Source organism: Pseudopodoces humilis, chromosome 6 (genome assembly GCF_049639895.1).
Source record: "Pseudopodoces humilis isolate 2021_Gansu_Grassland_sample_001 chromosome 6, ASM4963989v1, whole genome shotgun sequence".
Taxonomy (NCBI): domain Eukaryota; kingdom Metazoa; phylum Chordata; class Aves; order Passeriformes; family Paridae; genus Pseudopodoces; species Pseudopodoces humilis.
This window is the reverse complement of record NC_142205.1, coordinates 67298854-67318894: the sequence shown is the minus strand read 5'-3', so window position 1 is coordinate 67318894 and position 20041 is coordinate 67298854. Positions and strand designations below refer to the sequence as shown.

Here is a 20041-nt window from a genome sequence, read left to right as displayed (position 1 = left end):
ATGGCTTGCCAGGGGTCAGAGGTGGGAAGTTAAGCGGCAACAAAATATCCTTGACGTAGTCGCTAGCAAAGTGAACATTGCAAACTGCGTGTGCTGGAGGCTGTGTCTGCCTTGGCGTTGGTGTGTTCCTGTGGGTTGCTGCACATCGGCTCTGAAAAGCCCAGTGTTTGCAGTCTCGCTTGGGACTGCCCGGGGCTGCCTGTGCTGCCTTTGAAGCCAGAGAGCTTCCCAAGCTCCAGGCATGAGCAGCCAGCCCGCTGTTAAACAGGAGATTAGGGGCACAAAGAAAGCATGTTTTGGGAAACGAACCTTTTCATCCTGTTTTGTTGTCAGCCTCAGGCACAAAGTGCATTTGATGGATCACTACACTTTATAAACTCTGTGTACATTTGTTCTATTAGAGGGGGAAGGCCTGTGCCAGAATTTTCACCTGTTGCTTTTTGCTATCAGTTTGCTCCTGTTGGGTGGGAGAACTGGTTTCTGGTGAATGCAATGGAACAAAACGGTTGCCGCGGATTTATTTTAAACACATGTTTCACCATATTGCGATTTAAACAATTTAGCATGGTGCAGAGGCCACACAACTTCTTCTGGTCTAAAATAACTCTCCGGTTACTTTTTTCATAAAGCCAGAGGAGAAGATGTCCGACCGATGTTCGCTGCATCCCGTTTCCAGCGCTGCCGGCAGCGATGCTCCGCCGGACAGAGGCCGGGGTTCCTCGGCGCGGGGACCCGCTCCCGCCCCTGCCCGCCCCCCGCAGACGGCCGGCCCGGCTGTGCCGGCGCAGGGAGCGGCCCCCGGCGGGGGCGGTCGGGGGCGGGGCGCGGCGGGGGCAGCCCGGTGCCGGCGGGGAGCCCGGCCCCGGCGTGCTGGGCTCTGCCGCTCATCTTGCTCCCCGCTCTCCCGAGCCGGCAGGGGAGTTGCGCAGCTCCCGCCGAGCGGCCGGGACGGGACGTGTCGAGAGCTCGGCGGGGCTCAGGGCTTGCGAGGCGAGGCTGGACGGCCGGGGCAGGGGCCGAGGCCGCCCGGCACTGGCGGCGGGGGGCGGCGGGGGCCCTGCGCGGCGCGGTGCCGCCGGGGCCCGGCGCATGGCGGCGGCGGCGGCGGCGGGGGGCATCGCCACTCTGCCCCACGACGGCGGCAGCGGCGCCTTTCCCCCGGGGCACTTCAAGGACCCCAAGCGCCTGTACTGTAAGAACGGCGGCTTCTTCCTGCGCATCAACCCCGACGGGAAGGTGGACGGCGTCCGCGAGAAGAGCGACCCGCACAGTGAGTGTGTCCCGGCACCGGGGCGGGCGGGCGGCTCCTCGCCCGGGCAGCGGGGCTGCGAGAGGGGCCGCGCCTCGGCCGTCCCGCCCTGCCAAAGCTTCGGCAGCGAGCCGTGCTTGGGAAGCGCCCGTCAATGTGCAGAATGTTCCTATGCGAGTAACCGCGAGTGCGCAGACGGAGTTAATTCATACCGAGTTAATTCATACCCAAGTCCCGTAGCTGGTGGTTCCGCACCGGAACCCTCGGGATGTCCCGGGGCAAAGCCTCGCTGGCGGCTCCGCGCTCAACCTGTTGGGTACAGAGCTCGTCAGGTGCACAGAGGTTTGGTTACGGGCTTGAGGAGGTCCCGAGTTTGTTTGCTTGGCCCTTACGGAGGTCTAATGGCATTTGACGGCTGTACACGGCGGCGGTGAATGTATTGGATGCATCAAGGTAGAGAGGAGGTTGTTCTTTTTCCCAGTGCGGGTAGGTGCTCATGAGTAGGAGCGCTTTCGGCACACAGGTACTCTTAGGAACAGAGGGGCAAATCTGGCCAGGGAAGCAGGGCTTATAACAAACTGGTATTTGCTTTTAACAAACAAAGGTATCAGAACACCTTTTTGGCTTAAATGTTACATCTTGCATTGTGGTTTTTTTTTTTTTTTTGTTGTTTGTTTGTTTTTTTACTTATTTAATGGTGGTTTAGATACAGATAAAATCCAAGGATTCTAGCAGCAGGAGGAAGGCTGTCCCTCCAATACCTGGTCTTTTGAGGGGAGAGAAAGGCTCCTGGGCTGGGAACACAGCCCATGGACTCTGTGATTACAGGCTTGCAGGGAGCGTGTGGCAGGTTGCTGTTAGCAGCACAGGGTGCTTTTTGTCCCACAAACAAAATGCCTTTTGCAGAGCTCAGAGTATTTTGGAAGTATTCAGCACAGAGGTTTTGTGGATGTGGTGGTGAGTTTTTGACTGTGAGGCATTTCCCTCAGCACAGGTACAGGGAGCTGTCAGATCATCCCAGTGCCATTCCTGGTTGGACAGAATTTGTTGCTGTGCAGTGTGTGCTGGGCCTGCCTGCAGGCCCTTGGCATGAGGAGCAGGTGAAATGCCTTGCTGGGATTCTTCATCTGCTTTGCACCTGTGCTCTGAGTGATGGATGCAGGGATGGGGCTAAACTCAGGGACTAAGAGGACATGAGGACAGAGACCAATGATTCTTAATATTACTTTCCACTCTGGACATTCACTTTTTGCCAAACAATTAGTTTTACCCAACAATTCCAGAGAAACCTTGTAACAGGAATCCTTAAAGGAAATAAATCTCATCAGACATGGCACGTCACCCTAGAAGAAGCTATGGAAGTGTGCTGGCAATCTGCTGCAAAGGGAGGTGGTGTTGAGTGGAGGATGTACAAGGCTGAAGCTGAGTCCAAAACATTGCCATGGCTGTTGGGTTCTTGCCTCATTCCCTGTCTTTACTTTTGAAAAGTGCAGGTAGTGGTGGTGTGTGGTGTTGTGTGCTCACCTGGCTGGCCCAGGCTGCCCTGAGTGGAGGTGGTATTTATCACTGCTGCCTTTCTCATCGTAGAGTTCCCCCATAATAATTTCTTCCCCCCTGCCTTTTTTTATGATTCTCTCAGTAAAACTAATACTAGTTTTTCATTCTTGAGTCCACTGAATGTATGTTTTGTCTTCCTGCTGAGCCTTATCAATGCTAAAATTTCCAACTGACATCTTGTGCTTTCCTAGAAATTAATTCTCTCATTTTCTCATTATCTTGGCTTGTTGCTTTTTCTTCCTTTCTTCTTTTTTTTTTTTCCTGGAAGAACTCTAGTTCAGAGAAGCAGAGAATAATCAGTGCTGGAAGCATCAGCGAGGCTTATTGCTGAGGCATTGCGTGGTTCACATCCTCAGCATCCTTGCTGTAAATACGTCATTCCACACGACTCTGCTCAACTCTGACCTGGTGAGTGCTGCTCTGTGGAAGTCCCTGTGAAATCTCGTGGTATTCCTGGCATGGCAGAGGGTAATAAATCTTGGACAATGTGAGAGGACTTTAGAAACGAAATTAGCAGTGAAAATATACACCTCAAGTAATTCAGGGTGATTTTCTTAGCAAAAGGTTTTGTAAGGTGGTTTTGAGAAAAGAAATACAATATCTGCACAATTTGGTTTAGAAATAATTAAATGCCAGTTAGTAGAGATGCTTGTGGTTGCTGCTATTCTTAGGAATTAATTATACAAAATAACATTTCAGTAGCACTTCATCCTTCTTACTTTTAAAGGAAGTTATTATTTTAGAAGGCAAGTTATTGTCTCCTTATGTTTCAGACCAAAGTTTCAATGCTATAAACCAATTTCCATGATCCACGTCCTTTTCAGCTCCCCTCCTCCTGCCTCTATTTGAAATACACATCTGCTTTGTGTCGTGGCACTGTTTTACACTCACCCCACTCACCTCCATTTATTAATAATGGTGTCGTTAATGAAATTAGGAATGGAAGTTGACATCCTGCATGCTGGAGGATTGGGATCATATGATTCAAACAGCTGAAACCCAGGACAGGGCGTCTTCCACAGCCATTATTGCCACATCTGACGCGTGTGCTGCAGTGACTCCAGTGAAGTGCCCCTTTGGACACACTCTGGGGACTCAGTCTGGAGTGTTTTCCCTTGAAGAGGTACTTTCAGACAAACAAGAAACAGAAGGCGCTTTCTGAGAGTTTTGTTGTCTAAAGCAAAACAAAAAACACGGCTGGTTTGTTATTGTTGGTCAACAACTGTTGATTTATGCCCTGAAAAACGTACAAAGGGCGCAGTGTTTTTGGAAAGGCTTTTAGAAACTCTCCCGAGGTGTTTCCCTCAAAGAGGCTACAGTGCCCGTGAGGGGGAAAAGCCTGGAGAATGGAAAGGGAACACTTATCCATACATTTAGAACATGTCTAGTAGCACAGCTGGTTCCTTTCAGAGTTTTCCTAAATGAGGAATGGTTGGCATTTATGTATTTCCATAATTTCTTAAGCAGCTTTGTTTCATGATGAGCATAACCCAAGACAGTATCCAAGGCATCCTGAACCATTCTTGTCCACTCCTTAATGAGGTGACAAGGCTCCAGCCTCTCACTTGGAAAGGATTCTTCAGCTATGTGAGCTCGGTCAGCCCTGCAGATGTATGAAATACCTTCTTCCTTCTCAGTACCTCTCTCCTCTTCCATACCGGTCCAGGAAAATTTCTGAAGAAGGTTCCTTTCATAAATAGTTGTTAATATTAAGATTTTGACTTGTCTCTCTCACAACATTTAAATGGCTATGCTCTAAATGTTTTGGAAAGACTCTGCTGAAGTATAGACTGACTTTTAGAGCAGCTCAGTGAAGATGATGGAAATTTGATCACTGATCATGCAATGGGAGAAAACTCATGGCGATCCTCAAGTTGAGCAAATGTCAGGAAGTGTTTTCATATGAAGGTTCAGGACCTGGGGTTTAGCTTTTTGAGGTTCGTAAGTTGTTTGGGACTTGGAATATCTCCTTTCCCATTTTGGTCTCCCACAGACGTGGCTGGAGCTGTTGACAGGGCAAGATGTGTTCCAGATCTTAGCACTAAGTGAGAGGTGATTCAAAAAAAAAAACCCCGCCCCTAAATGTTCAAATACATTGCTTCCACCCGAGTCCTTCTGGAAACAGACTCTTTTTGCATTACTTTTGATCTGTTGCACAGACCTTAACTGCTTTGCCAAGTGCTTTGTGGCATAGCACAGAAATTCCTCCTGGCTCCTGGATGTAGCTGCCTTTAGGGGATGAGGTAGCAGAGGTCCCCTGTGTGAAAAAGTTGGGAATATGCTTCCTTTGCCTCTTTGGTCATAGAAATACTATCATGTTCCTGCTCGGGGGAGGATGCCTTCTCATCTCTCACAGTGTCTGCTAATCCTCTATCCCAGTTCCTAGTGAGTCTTGCCCATCCTGGAACTGTGTGGTCCAGAGGTGGACCAAGACAACCCGAGATGTCTCCAGTGGGCAGTGAACTGTCCTGTCCCTCCCAGTTGTTTTCCTCCCAGTTTGGAAGTGGGGAAGGTTCTGAGGGCACCCACAGGTACACTAGAGGGCAGGATTTAGCCCTTAAATTGTCTCATTTAGGCAATGAGGAGCACTTTTAGGTAAAAAGCTGGTTTGCAGGAGAATGATAATCCAATTCCTGTTAGCCACTGCGTTCCCAGAGCTGGAAAAGATAAATACAGGTAACATGTTGTGAGATCAGGTGGCTGCTCTTAGTTTTCATTTGGTTCATAAATGCTTGAAATTTGTGCAGCTGATTCTAAGAAAAAGTTTATCTGTAGTGGGATCATATTTAAAAGCATCTTACAGGAAGTAAATTATGTTAGTAACTCAACCTGAATTTTGAATCATAGTCTTTTCAGTGATACTTTGTTTCCATAAGCTTTCCCCAGCTCCCCTGGATTACAGGTAAGGCAGGCAGTTCTAATAAATAATTATTTGATCATTATAGTTTTTAGCACCCTTGGGAGCGTTGCCCTGGGATCACTGGCCATCTGTTCCAGGATATTTGAGAGGTGATGGATTGTGCTGAGCTGGTTCACAACCCTGGAATTAATGGTGCTTTTGACTGTTGGTGAGAGCATGTTTAGTGCAATTATCTAATAAAACCAAACCAGACCCAATGCAGCCCAGAGAATGCTCAAGTTACTGCTGCTGAAGAACATACATAAGTATATGACATCTTTAAATTGAATATCTATACCAGGTGATATCTGAAATGTTTATGGCATGATTTTTGAAGCCTTGAAGTAGTTAATGAGATACTGTTTCAATCCTGATGGAGAATTAATAGCCTTTGCTTTTGTTAGCACGTGTTTAAGACTATGTGTTTCAAAATAAAGCAGCTCTCTCACCCTTCATTGTTCTCAGTAGTGTTTGGTGACAATATGCCGGTCAACTGTTTTGCCTGTCTGCCTCTTCTGCTGCCTCCAGACTTGTCAATAAAAATATTAAAAGGGTGACTCTCTGGAGTGCCGGTGGCATTTTAGGGTTATTATCTTACGTAGTTTTTTGTTTGTTCAGGGTAGGGCCAGATTTTGACTGGAGCTCGATAGGATCGGCCGAGAATACAAATGAGATGATGTCTGCACAGTTGGGTGGAGGTCGTCCTGCAGGAGCTGTCATGGTGCACTGCTGCTGGAGTGACCCTGGCTGAGCCTGTCACTCATCTTTGACTTTCTGAGCTTGAAACCAAACTACATTGAGCGAGTGATTCAAAGGAGAAGGAGACTCAGGGTGCTGGGAAAGGGCAAAGTAGGATTCCATGGCCATGTGCAGTGCCAGTGTGGTGAAATTCTGCTCTTGTGCTGCAGAGCTCGGTGGTTTGTCTGTTACCTTCTGACAGGATTTCAGCAGATCTCATAAAACTGCAATCATTAGGATTCCTGGAATATGCGAGTCACAAAATCCTGGTAGCCATGGCTGTGGCATCCTGCACGGTGTTTTGTAAGGGCAAGGAGAAATGTCAGCTGTGGTACAGCTTGAAAATACTTGTAGTCTGTTTCTTGCTTCTTTCCTTTCTGCTCTCAGGCTGGCCCATGATTCCTGATGCAAGCGTACCCCATATCCCCAGACACTCCGTGCCTCTGTTCTGTGAGCTGTAGCTTTGGGGGTTTTTTTTGGTGTTAAAGGATGTCCTTCATATACTCAAATTGTGTAGTTACCACAGCATCTCAATCTTTTTCTTGAGGGAAGGTCTGTAGCACCTCTGGGGATGGGCATTAATTTTTTGGTATCTTTTCTTGGTGTTTCTGGGTATTGGGAAAAAAAATCTTGAAGCCTTTATGTTTCACCACATATCCATCATTGAGATGGCAAGAAAAGTGCCAGAGCTGGTGTGAGGGAAGTGGTAGGAGTGCGAGGCTGGGAGTGTGGAATGGAGGGACACGGAGTGCCCCTCTCCAGCAGCAGCTGATTGTCACTGCCTGTGCTGTGATGCCATGTCCTGAACCATCTCGTCTGTGAAAATGCAGGACAGGATACAATGTCTTCCCAGATGGATGTCTTGAAGAGCATGACCAGAGTCTATTCAGTTGTTACATTTCAGGTTAGGATAGTAATTTGGGGACTGTATTACAAAGAATGTTCATACAGTCCCACAACTCTGGGAAGACCAATGGAGAGACTGACATTCCTGGCTGTAGGAAGCCACACCTGTGGAGTGGTTGTGTGCACTTGCTCTGTGGCACCTGCTGGTACCCGCGGGAACAGAGGTGGATACAAAACAAGGAGCACGTGTTACTGTGGAGGAGCAGCCACCAAGGGCCGTGTAGGGTATGTTGAAGTCACTTAGGGAATCCTGCTGCACAGACTTGTTGGGCTGAGCAGTTCCTGGGAAATAGTATGTGGATTCAGTTCTTTGGGTTTCTCCACCTGTGATGGAGCAGTTGGGATGAACAGCTGAATGGACTCCTGGGCATTCATCAGAGTATGTAAATAGAAGGGATTCATTTTGTGGTTTTAGGGAAGTTTACAGACCCATATGGATGTTTTGCTGTCAGTAATGTTGTTCATTCAGGAAAATGGAGGAAAAAAATGTACAATGTTCTTAGAAATGCAGGAATTCCTCAAAGCTGAAGAGGTGCACAGAACTGCCTCATGTTGCCAGGTGTCATTTATTTCAGTCCCAACCTTCTGCTTGCTTTACAGCTTCAAGCAGTAGCCTCTTCCAGGGTACTTACCTGTGCTAGAGCAAGTACCAGTAATAGTAAGGTGTTTTCCAGTGACTAGGCTCTAGTCCCATGGATCAGTGTTGTCAGTGTGATATTTTATTAGGAGAAACGCTATTAGGAGTGGGGTTGCTGCTGCTTTGATGTGGTGTGACAGTGTGGTGGCTCGTGCTTGTAGCTGGTGTACTGCAGGAGCACCCTCTTGCAGGAGGTCTCTGGAGCAGTGTGGACATTAAAACCACCACATGGATCTAAACCAGGATATGGGCACTAGCAATGGTTAGGCTGAAGCAGCAGGGAGTCAAGTAGGTTCTTCCAAGCTGCAGATTCCAAGTTCTCTCTTTGTTGTCAGGAGAGTGCTCACATCTCTTCTTAGTACAGTTCAAATGTACTCAGAATAAAAGTGAGGAGTGTTACCCAAATATGCACTGTGTGTTTTATTTTCAGTTAAGGGATTTGGTTTCTTGCAAAGAAAACTCTTTACTCAAGCAGGGCTGCATTCAAAAGTAAATTAGAGTCTTTCTGTGAAGACTGGGATTCATTACTGTGCTGGGTCAGCAGTGACTGACAGCTCTTGTCCTTCACTGCAGCTTGTGCTGTTCCCCTGTGGATGCTTTATTTAAAGGTCAGCACAGGGTGGTTACACAGCTTGATGGAAGGGGATGAAATAGGAGGATGAAGTAAGACTCCGAGCTTATTGTGGCATTTGCACTGTCCTTGCAATAAAGGAGCTGGGCTAGCACCAGCGCTATGCTGTGTGTGCACATATATGGCTTTTAATTTTTACTTTTTGTTTGGTTTTTTTTTTTTTTTACTTTTTGCAAAAATATTTATTAAAGTCTCAATGATCCGTTCCGTTTCATTGGTACTGGAGATGGGGGAAGTACAAACCCAGCACAGTCGCTGTCTCGGCCTTTTGGCCAGGTTAAGAGCAATCACATCTAAAAGGCAGCTCCTCTGTATGGGGTTGTTCCTTCTTCCTCCCCCTGTCTGCTGTGCCATCTCTCTGAACCCTGGGTGCCCGGCAAGAGTTCTGCTTTCACCACTGTGCTCCAGACTCTCTGAAATCCAATTTACTGATTCTTTTTGGCCTTCCTAAAATCCAGCCTTTCCTTTCCTACTGTGACACTAAGGCTTATTGAGCTTATGGGTCGGCAATGTCTCACCACTGCTCTGGCAGCCTTTGCCTTTCATCTCGAGTGTTACTGCTCCGACATCTGTCACAGCCCTGAAATACTGTGTGTACTACTCAGCAGTTGTGTGAGGTGTACTGGGGGAAGGAACACTACAAAATACCTTCTAACAGTTACACATTTTACCTTTTCTGTCTTCTGAAATGCTGTTCCCATGTGTGCCTTGGGTTGTCCCTGCTTTTACGTGTTTGTTTTGCTGCAAGTGAAAAACAGGTCATAGTTACAAGGAGATGAGTGAATGCACTGTAAACATAAAGCTGAATTTCTGCAAGTTCTGTACGTGTCTTCTGACACGGCTGTGCTGGCTGAACAGTTGCACCAGCTTTGTTCTCAAGTTGAACACCCAGAAGTGGTTATCCTGCGATTTACTGCAGTCAATACTAAACAAAGCGAAAGTAGATAGAAGCAACACGGGAGACACCTTACTCTTGCAAATTAAATTTGGGAATAGTCCTAAAAAAACTACATGTGAGCAGGCATGCATCATTATTTTGATAAGGAAACCCTGAAACATTTTTCTAAATCAAGAATACAGGGTGAAAATAATGGTGAAACTTTATTACCTGTACGCAGTAACGACTGAAGTTCTTCTCTGGTAAAGTTAGGAATTTTTTCTGTTTACTTTTGTCCTCTTGACTTCCAAAGACGCATCAGTTTATCTGCAATGCCAGGAGTCAGCAAACAGTGTGGCAGGAGGCATTCAGAAGGGTTTTAGATGATGGTGACTTGGAGTTTCTGGCATACGATATCTTTTCGTAATGCGAAGCACTTGCTGTTTACTCGGCAGCGCAAAATGCTCAAGTCGCGCTTTGTAAGCAGAATCCACAAACTTTGGATTTGCTTTTGCATGACATTTTTACTTTTAAAGGGTTCTGTTAGGTTTGATCAGCCAGATTATGCAAGCTGTGAGAAGTGTGGCTGTGCGTGTTTTACACATGGGCACACAGGTAAGGAGCACGGTGTCACACTGATGCCAGAAGTGTTGGATGTCACACTATTCTGAAATTATTGTTCTGCAGGATGACTTTACTGTCTTTTATATGAAAAAAACTTTCAAACTAAAGAAACTTATATGAAGTTTATAGGGAGCACTAGAGAATGCTGTGTATTTTGTAATCAGTGTTTCATGGGAGGGATTCCCAGTGCCACGGGTGCAGGTTAGGTAGAGTTGGGTGTTTGTAGGAATTGAGGTCAAGATGTAAATCAGAAAAGGTGGAGAACCTGAACAAGGGAAATAATTTCCATTGTATTCAGTATCTGTACTACTTTAAAAGGTGAAAACTTTTAAAATCTGGGAATATCCATGTTAATGTAGTTGATTAGGATAGTGTGTGGATACTTAAAGTTACACAAGTTTCTGCTTTAAGCCTCGGTTTACTCTTAAGTGTAACCGGAACTTTCTGAAGTGTTTGTGTTTCAGGAGTGTGTATTTTTGTTGTAGATGTTTACATTTTGGGAGACCTTGGGTCTGTCTGCAAGTGGTTTTCTGCCTCTGGCTGGCAAAAAGGAAAAAGATACACTTAGAATGCTGTCATGCAAAAGCAAAGAAGTGTGCCTTTGTATGGGAGCGTGACTCACTGTTTCTCGCTGTGACGCTCCATTGGCTCGATTGTTTTTGTTGCAATTCTGATGGTTTGGTTTATTAGCAGCCCACCTCTCCCACTAAGGTTAGCTAGTTGTTTCTCCTCTCCCTGCCTCTCATGTGTTCCAGGTTTTAGGCAGTGTGTGCATCAGTGACTCTGGCAGTGGCTCAGTTTTACCATGAGCGTAAGAAAGCGAGCAAGGAGTTGTTCTCTTGTTCGTGGTCTGAAGACTCGGGGATGCCTCATATGTCAGCACGTATCAAATAGCAGGAGATATTAAATTGCTAATTGTGCCTTTGAGAAAGAGATATCAGAAATTGTCAGAGACTGATGTGGGACAGAGGGACACAAACATATTTGTAATTCCTAGAGAAAGTTACAGTAGGCATCACCAGGCTGGGGTTTGGATCTGATCCAGCAGGCAAGAAATGTCGAAATGGGGGTGTTAATACATGTGTGTTTGTAAATGCATGTGTAGCTCTGAACCAGTCCCTGGGCTTGGGAGGGTTTGTCGTGTTAGGTGTGGAGCAAGCACGTCTTGCTCCTTGTGTTTTTCTTGGACACCTGGCTGGGAATAGATGTTGCCCCCAAGCACGAAGGAATGGCCAACTTCAGCCACAGAGGATGGCGGAGTGGGAATTCGGCTGTAGGGTGTTGCATTTAGCGAAATGTTGTTGAGCCTTACTTTTTTATCTTTTTTTTGTGAACTTCCTTGCATTTCTGATGCTTATTCCCTCTGGAGCTGATCCACCTCGGCAGTGAGATTGCAAAATAGCTGCTTTGTGCTTTGCTGTGGGCACGGAGGTGCGGGAGGATGGGCAGTGGGAGCTGGTGCAGCAGCTTCACTGCACTGTCACTCGGGGGCCTCGTGGAAGGGTTTTCCTTACAGGGCCTCTGCAAATATGTTGGAGATGGGCCCTGAGCCTTTGGCTGGGGCTGAGCTTTTCCACAGCACACTGTACTAACACTAGTCATTGATCCAGAGACGTGCAGCCTGGGATTTTTGGGGGGTACAGAAACTCTCCCTTCTCCTAAACTGAGTGAGAGGTGTTTTGCTTTTCGTTCCAATAAAGCAGCTGTATGTTGGTGAAAACAGAGATTGAAATAGTATCCAATTTGTCCTCCCTTCCCCAGCCATGAGCTGCTCCCTTAGCTGCAGTGTGGCGGGCAGGGTTCTCACTGTGAAGTGATGGAGGCTGGGCTAGAGAGTCCTTCCAGCCTGAGTTTTGTGTGATCCTGACACTGGGGCTGATACTTGTAGCTTTAGTCTGCACTGAAGTCTGTGTGTAGGGTGTTTGCTAGAAGGCCTACAGTGAAAATACGGCGGAGGCTGTAACCAAACCTTTATTTGCTGTGTAAATGCATCCAAAGCCAGAAGCTCATAGTTGGTTTTTACTTCACAGTTTCTTTGCTATAGTGGTTGGAGTTCCCATTTCCTTGTGGAAGAGTAGAAGAATGGGGTTTTATTAATCTCTTTGACTAATAAATCCTCAAATTCCATCTCCTTCAGATGTGTGAGTTTGCCTCACGCTCCAGTACAGCACCCTCCTGTACTGCCCTTACCCTGCCCTGTCTTCACTGCTCTTTGCTGCGTTTACCTTTTATTTTATTCCTAATGTGCTTCTGTCCCTTTCTCTCATGCCTGTGACCTTTATTTTCCCTTTTCCTTACTGATCCTGAGGCATTCTCCTGCCCCAGAACATCTTAGCCAGTGCATCTGCTTGGGAGTGAAATATCAGCACGTGGCTTTGCTCACAGGGATTGCCCCGGGTGAAGGGCTTGCCAATAGATTCCCACTGAGAGTCAAAAGGTAGTGCCAGCTTAGCAGTGAGCAACTTCCAGAATGTGCAGCTCTGTGTTTCTGAAGTATTAAGTTGGTAGATTTTGCCCAGGTCTTTGGAATGAACTGATTTTGAAGGAGATTTTTGGCCAAATCCACTATGATGCAGAGCAGCGAAACCATTTGGGACCATTTAAGCTGTGCAGTTCCTGGGTCTGGGCCACTCTAAAGCTTTGGTTTATTAGAACTGTAAAAGGACCTGAGAGTTTGCATTGTACGTGTGATTTTCCAGTTCTAGTGCTCAGGACAATAAAAGTACTTTTGGAAAATGTTCATGTTTTCTCTGTTCTCTGCATTTGCCAGCAGCTTTCCTGTCTAGCTACTTGTCCTTAAAATTATTTTCTCCACTGGACTGTGCAGAACTGCCTTGGAAATAATTTTTTTTTGAGGTCTCTAAGAAAATGAGGAAGATCCATTTTTTTAACAGAAATCTGAAACCTTGCCAACCACAATGCTATTAAATACCACTTTTCAACTTCCATGTTCTTAGAAAAGTCTCTCCAAGTTGTGAAATAGATGCCCATTTGTAACTCTCTTAAATTATACTGTTTAGTTTAACCTGCAGCTTGTACATCTGTCCTGGCCGCATACCCTGTGAAAGGACATCTCAGTGCCTGTTGCAGTGTGGTCCAGCTTCCTTTAGTGCCACAGACTGTACTGGTTTCAGTGGAAATTTGGACTGGCCTGTATAGCTTGTAGTGTTTTTCAGCCAGAACATCAGTGAATACGAATCTCTAACAGAACCTCTGTGTATTGTTGGGAAAAACCATTCCCTCTCTCTCCATTTTTGATACTACTGGAAGGCACTGTAGGTTCACCCGAGCTGCATCACTCAGAGTTTCTCTGCTGGTGTGGAAGTGCATGTGTACATCCTGCAATTCATCCTTCTTCCTCAGCAGGGTGATCCTATGAAGCTTCTTGTGATAGGAAAGAAAGTCTTTAATAGGAGCTGTAAATTTCCTGGGTCCTTTGAGTTGGTTGTATTGTTTTATTTAATAATTTAGTGATGAGTTAGCCCCAGTCCTGGGGATGTTTGCGCAGCAGGAGAGCTCTGTGTTCTCACAACACCAGCAGGCATCGAGGCTTGTGCTTGGCGTTCCTTGTGGATTGCAGGGCATGAATGGGAACAGGGAAATAACTCGAGGGGCCCTCAAAGGAGTGCCAGAGTATCTGGGAAAATGAGCCTTTTTACCCTTGGTTAATGAACTCCTTCACAACAATCTGCTACTTTTGGGGGGCTACAAATGTCTTAATGATTTGACTTTCATGGATGGGTTTTGAGGTTCACTTGTGCTGAAAACAAGTGTTGGGAGTAGATGTGATGAATGGAGTCTGCACTGTTGCTGTTGGTGACCAAAGGCTGCTGTAAGGTGCGGTGTCAAGTGATAAATTTCTCTTACAATCAATTTAGTTGCAGTGAGCTAAACCTAAAATTGTCGCTTCTGGTGACAATCATGCGGTCAAAATGTGCTTGATCAGTAAGGCTGTGCTGTATCTTGGCATCTCCAGTTTAGTGTGGCTGTGGCAAATAATCACTGCATTAATAAAGCTGTAAAATAACACTGAAACCTGACAAACTCACAGTACTGTTCTGGTTCTGTTTGTTCACGTGTTTTTGGAGTTGGAGAGGAAAATCCAGTGAAGCTGATTTTCCTTTTGAGGCTTTCAGTATTGCAGCTCTTTTCAAACTCTGCAGGAATACCTTGGGGCTTTTTGATTCTTTTCACAAGCTTCTCCAAACTATACAAATTTTTACGGGACTTACAAACCTTTACCAGAAGTTTATTTTTACAGAATTTGAACTTCTGGCCTGGTGTGATGCTGTAGGATTTCGTGTGCGTTTTTGTCCAGAGAAAGTCACGAAGCATCATAAGTCAGTACTGCAGTAATTAATATTAATTTTCAGTTGTTCCACAGCTGTTTCTTGTTAAGTGTGTGGTGAAAGCTGTGTGCTTGGGCACATCTCAAAAGTCCATTTCCCACAGTCCCTGCCCAGAGCACTCTTCCAAGTTCTTGCTTCCCCAAAGGCTAAGGAGTTACACCGAAGTGTTTGGAGCTGTTCACAAGTCCGATTTTGGCCTCCTAACTTGGGAGCGCTGTATTTTGGATACTTGATTCTGAGATGAAATTGCGTCTGACTTTTTACTTTTACCCTGAAAAAGGGTTTGCAGCAATTATCCCAACAGTTTCACATTCCCTGTATTCCTGGTGTTGGAGTTTCGGTTTGTTTCTCCAGTACTGCCTTTTTTTCCCTTCAACAAAAAGCCAAACAAGCAACAACCTCTCTCTGAATCTCAAGAGATGCTCCTTCTCCAAAATTTACAGTCACTTCAGGAATTTATTCTGATGGCTGAAAAACTCAAGCTATTTAAAACTGCATCTCCAAAGGGAGCAAAGTCCCTGCTGAACCAAAGCAGGTGGGTGAAGGAAGCTCTTGTCTGAGATGTTGTATACAACAGGCAAAAGGGGAAGCTTTCACGTGTTCATCCAAACTACTGGGTTTGATTTATGGCTACAGAAATCAGTTAAGGCTTTTTGTTAATAATTCACAGGTAGCAGCTGAAAGCTGTTTGATAGGACCTTACAGGTTTTCATTTCTATAAAGTCTTTAATTTCTTTTAATTGATGCAAAACATGTTCCTGCTTTGTGTAACACTGTCTCTTGTGCCTTTGCTGCCCTCACCTACTGCTGCAGTTCTGTTTGTTTGTTCCACCCACTTGTTGGATGGATGAGGTAAACGAATGGATATTTTTCTGTTGGGACCTGCCAGGGCCCTTAGGAGTGATCTGGATCTGGATACTCTGACTCGCTGACCGTCTGCCTGTACAGAGCTGTGTGCATTCAGTGTCCGAGGCTGTTCTGCAAACATGGAGAGACACCTCTGGAAAAATTGCCGTGAAAAATTTCCATGTTCTGGGAGCAGTTGACTGTGCTCTAAGTGGCCTTTCAAGGAATTTCATGGGTTTTAAGCTGCCTTTATGCAAAATGAAGATAGACTTACTCAATCTCGCCATTGCCAGTTTGAGAGTAGCTGCTTTCTTTGTAAAAATGGGATCAGAAAGCCAGAGGTTGAAAATTTACCATCTTCATTGCAAGCTGAAGCTTTCTGTGGTGGAGGGTTTGAAGCAGTCAAGTGCTGCGATCCCACAGTGGCTGTGAAACCTTCTGTTGTTTTTTTTTTTTGTTCGCAGTCAAGCTGCAGCTTCAGGCGGAGGAGCGAGGCGTGGTGTCCATCAAAGGTGTCAGTGCCAATCGCTTCCTGGCCATGAAGGAGGATGGCAGATTGCTGGCCTTGGTAAGCAGCACTTCCCTGATGTCTCTGTGTTGTGTCCTGCCCTTGCTCTGTGTGGTGTAGCCTTTCTTCCTGCACTACTTGCTCAGCTGCTCGGGGTGGGATTTATCAGGTGGAGAAATGAGCTCTGCACAGCTTCTGTCAAGTACTTGAAATAGGAATTAGGAGGATTTGGGTATTTCTGCCCTAGCTAGGAGCTGCAAAATTTAACAGGAATGGCTTGTCTGAGAGAGAAAAAATCACAGTGATCAGGAAGTTATAAAAACAAATGAAGAATAAAGTTTCTGCCTTTTTACCCTCAGGAGTAATTTTTTCTCTTTCACTCACTTTCACATAAAGCAATTTTAAAAGACCTCTTTGAAGTGGAAAGTAAAGCAAATTTCTTAAAAAAAATTACCTTCATGGTACTAATCTGTGTAAATTATTTTCTCATTTTTCTCTTTGTAGAGAATCAAGGTTTTGTTTTGTTTTTTTTTTTTTGGGCACTTCTACTTCCTAACTAGAAAACTAGCAAGAAAAATATTTTTGAAAATATGATGATAAAATTTTAAAAGTTATATAAATTTGGGTAAATTAAGCTGCTCTCTAGTAAGACTAGTTTTAGTTTAAACTCTTGTGTGGTTTTGGTACCAGCTGAATTTTTAACCCTGTTTTAAAGCCAGTGCACACAGCAGACTCTGAGAGTTAATATCTCTCAGAGCCAGATGATAAATTTTGCTTTAAGAACTGCAGTTACATTCATTTTTCTTATGAGACCTAGGCACTATAATTCCCTCATCTGCATTTATATCCTTCAGTGCCTGCTGAAGCACCTCTGCAGGGCATCCACCCTACCAGAATTTTGGTTTGCAAGAGTCCCTGGTGCTTTGTGTATTTACACAGCCCCATTCAGCCTCTGTGCAAGTCCCCTCCATGGCTTGGGCTAAGAATGTGCATTCCTCACCCTGGCTGAACTGCAGCTAATGAAAGAGCCCTGACAGGGGCTGCAGAAATAATTTCTGATTCCACTCCTCTGCCTCCATGAAACGAGACTGAAAGTAGTTTCACTGGAGCAGGGCCCCCCAGGGCGATCCTCAGTTCTGGCTCCAGGGAGTTTCGTGTGGGCTCGGGAATGCAGTTCAAGAACCTGCTTCAAGTTACTCGGATACTGTGTGACAGCTCAGTTGAAGAAAATGTGAGGAGTTGTCCACTGTGCTATTCTTGAGTTAAGGATAATTGGGAATTTCCTGTGGTGCTGGTGCGGTGGCATTCGGCTTCCCATTCTAATCGCACTTCGTACCCTGAGCGATGGGGAATGGTCAAAATAGGGTGTTGAGCACTATTTGTAAAATGATAAACAGAAACACAGGGCTGTGTTTATATTTGGGACTTCTGACCTGCTGCTGCATGGTGGGTTTGGTTGTAGAACGTGCTTCCCCTGCAGCAATTCCAGTTGCTGAGTTCCTATAAAGCGAAATGCTCAGAAAGTATCGTCCAGTCACCTGGAATTGCTCTCTCAGAATATGTAAAATTGGGTCACTTTTTGCTTCTAACTTGAGCTTGTAAAACTCTTTTTTTTCCTTTGGTGTTGTTTCTGGAAATGGGTATTCCTTTAATCGTGTTTGCTGCATACAACATTGTTGTTATTAATAGCTGTAAACTCTCTAGTCTTTTTAAACTTTTTTCCTCCAACCAGCCTAACAAATGCTGCTGCAATTTCATGGCTGTTTTCTGTAGCACTGGCAATATTTTTCCATGTAGATTTCTGCGCTGTGACTTCCAGCAGTCTGTGGCTGGCTGTGCCTTTAGCATTTTCTGCCTCTAAATACATTCAAGAAACTGTTTCTAATTGCCAGCGTCCCTTGTTCAGTTAGAGCAGGGCTGTGTTTCACCAGAGCTCGCAAAGAGCATACAGGGGAAATGTCTGTGGTAAATTACACATGATGAAACACTGCTGAAATTTCTTTTAAAACTTTATGGAACTTTAATTCTTAAACACATAATTTAGTCCTCTAATCCATCAGTCACTCAAGTACTTGTCCTTTTTAATGTCTGGGGTTCTTTAATTACTTTTCAGCGTCCAGGATCAATTTGCAGTGTCCTTGTTTTACAAATAAATTAACATTTTCGGAAATACGTTTGTAAATTTTTCTTCAGGACTGTTTTTCGTCTTGTTGGATGTTTTTGTAATTACTTGTTGAGACATGCTGCAGGGTTTGTTCTGAGCTGGGCTTTGCAGGATGATTTACAGCCCGTGGACCACTGCTCACCCTGGTGCTCTGCGTGGGGGTGCTGTGGGTTGTGTTCTTGTCTGGAAATCTGGATGATGCAGCTTTTCATTGATCATTTTCATGCTCTTTACTATCAGGCTCAGTCGTGGGGGAGACGTGATCCCTAGCACTGGAGGAAATGCGTGGTTGTGAATGCAGATAGTGAAAATTTCCCCTTGGAAAATGCACTTTTAACTGAAAATACCTGTGCAGAAATGCATCTGTTCCATCAGATTTTTCGATGGAAAACCAGAAACATTTCCCATCTGATAATGGTTTATTTTGACTTTCCGGTTTAATTATAAGAATGAAATACTTTCATTTTATGGAATGAAATGTGATTATTTCATTTAACGAAGAAATTTCCCAAACTTCTCATGAAAGGATGAATTTTGACTAACTTGTATTTTCTGGTAAATAATTTGTTATTTAAGGGTATGACCTGTTCATTCTGTCGTGCTTGTGTGGTTTCACTGTGATCAGCGAGATTTTGCCAGACTTCAAGGACTTGACTCGAAGGGAAATTCTTGTCTTTTGATGTTATGGATTCAAACTGTGCTCAAAGAATGTTTGTGAGAATAACCTGCATTTAGTTTGAGCAGAGTTCAGGTGTTTCATGAGGTGCTGTGAAAGATTATACTGCCAGAACGACCCTCTGGATGCAGCCTGGACTGAAGTGTGTTTGAAAGGAAAAAGCTCAGATATCCAGGGTTTTTCCAGGTGCTGAGATTGACAGTGCAGTCAGTGGCTGGCATCCTGCTCTTGTTGGACAGCAGTACAGCTCCTGAAATGTTAAGATGTTAAGGAATACACAGTTCATGAAGCCTGAGTTGTCATTTGTCACCTAAATGCTGGGGTTTATGTCAAAATGTTTACATTGACAACATACTGTAGGAAAGCACTGGTGTCACGTATACTTTGGGGAGAAATAAGGACTTTTCTTTTTTCAGCCTTTATTGATGTGCCTGAATTTCCAGCTTGGGCCATTGTACTGAATTGTCTACACTCAGTTTAAAAGTTTTGGTTCTTAAAGGCTTCTTTATACATTTTCTGATCAGAACAAGGAATTACACAGTAAAAGCAAATTAAAAGCTGCTTGGTCTGTGTTAGAGACAATAAATGAACCACAGATAAAAACCTCTTGTAGGTGCTTTTAACAACATTTTCACAATAAATCAGTAAATTCACAATTTCTTCAGTCGTGAAACAGTCAATCTCTATTTCTTTAAAGCCAAGGTACTGTTCACATTCTTGCTAAGTTAGTCTCCTGAATGTGAACAATGGATTTGTGGTGCTACAGCGGTAATGCTTTCTCTTTTCCCTTTTAGAAATACGCAACAGAAGAATGTTTCTTTTTTGAGCGTTTGGAATCCAATAACTACAACACTTACCGGTCACGGAAATACTCGGATTGGTACGTGGCACTGAAAAGAACTGGACAGTACAAACCTGGACCAAAAACTGGACCTGGACAGAAAGCTATCCTTTTCCTTCCCATGTCTGCTAAAAGCTGACTTCCATGGCAGATTCTGAGCACCAATGCCACACCAGCACTAAAGATGTCGCCTTTCCTACTCCTCTCTGAAGTAGCCAAATATAAGCAATTATTTGCTGATATTATAACTACTTTTGCAGATACCAGATTAAATCATGAATGTTTCATACTGTCTTTACATTGCTCTTTAAACCTATCATGCCAGTGTGTGTGAGATAAAATGACTTGCAGAATATATTTTCAGGATCAGTAACACTTCTGTTTTCTTCTAGGTACTTATGTATTTTATTTACCTTGTGCTTGCTTTACGGAGTAGAGGAGAACAAACCTGATGCACACTCATAGCAATAATTACCTTTAAAAATAATTTATATCTTAGCTTATTAGAGAACAATTACAATCTAATAATTACCTAGAAA

At 44.6% G+C, this 20041-nt stretch overlaps 1 protein-coding gene across 1 annotated transcript; it reads left to right on the top strand.

The window, feature by feature from the left end:
* Nucleotides 1–1089: 1089 nt before the first annotated feature.
* FGF2 (fibroblast growth factor 2) lies at nt 1090–19650 on the top strand. The gene is made up of 3 exons (XM_005530892.3): nt 1090–1270; nt 15778–15881; nt 19456–19650. The coding sequence occupies exons 1-3, from the start codon at nt 1090–1092 to the stop codon at nt 19639–19641; spliced, it is 471 nt and encodes a 156-aa protein (XP_005530949.2). The 3' UTR covers nt 19642–19650.
* The last annotated feature ends 391 nt before the right edge of the window (nt 19651–20041 follow it).

What these genes read in the sequence shown, in the direction of transcription:
- FGF2 (XM_005530892.3), top strand. Translation starts at nt 1,090, where the DNA reads ATGGCGGCGGCGGCGGCGGCGGGGGGCATCGCCACTCTGCCCCACGAC. An exon ending in CGAGAAGAGCGACCCGCACA is followed by an intron (nt 1,271 to 15,777) that starts GTGAGTGTGTCC and finishes TTTTGTTCGCAG; the next exon opens with TCAAGCTGCAGCTTCAGGCG. An exon ending in ATGGCAGATTGCTGGCCTTG is followed by an intron (nt 15,882 to 19,455) that starts GTAAGCAGCACT and finishes TTTCCCTTTTAG; the next exon opens with AAATACGCAACAGAAGAATG.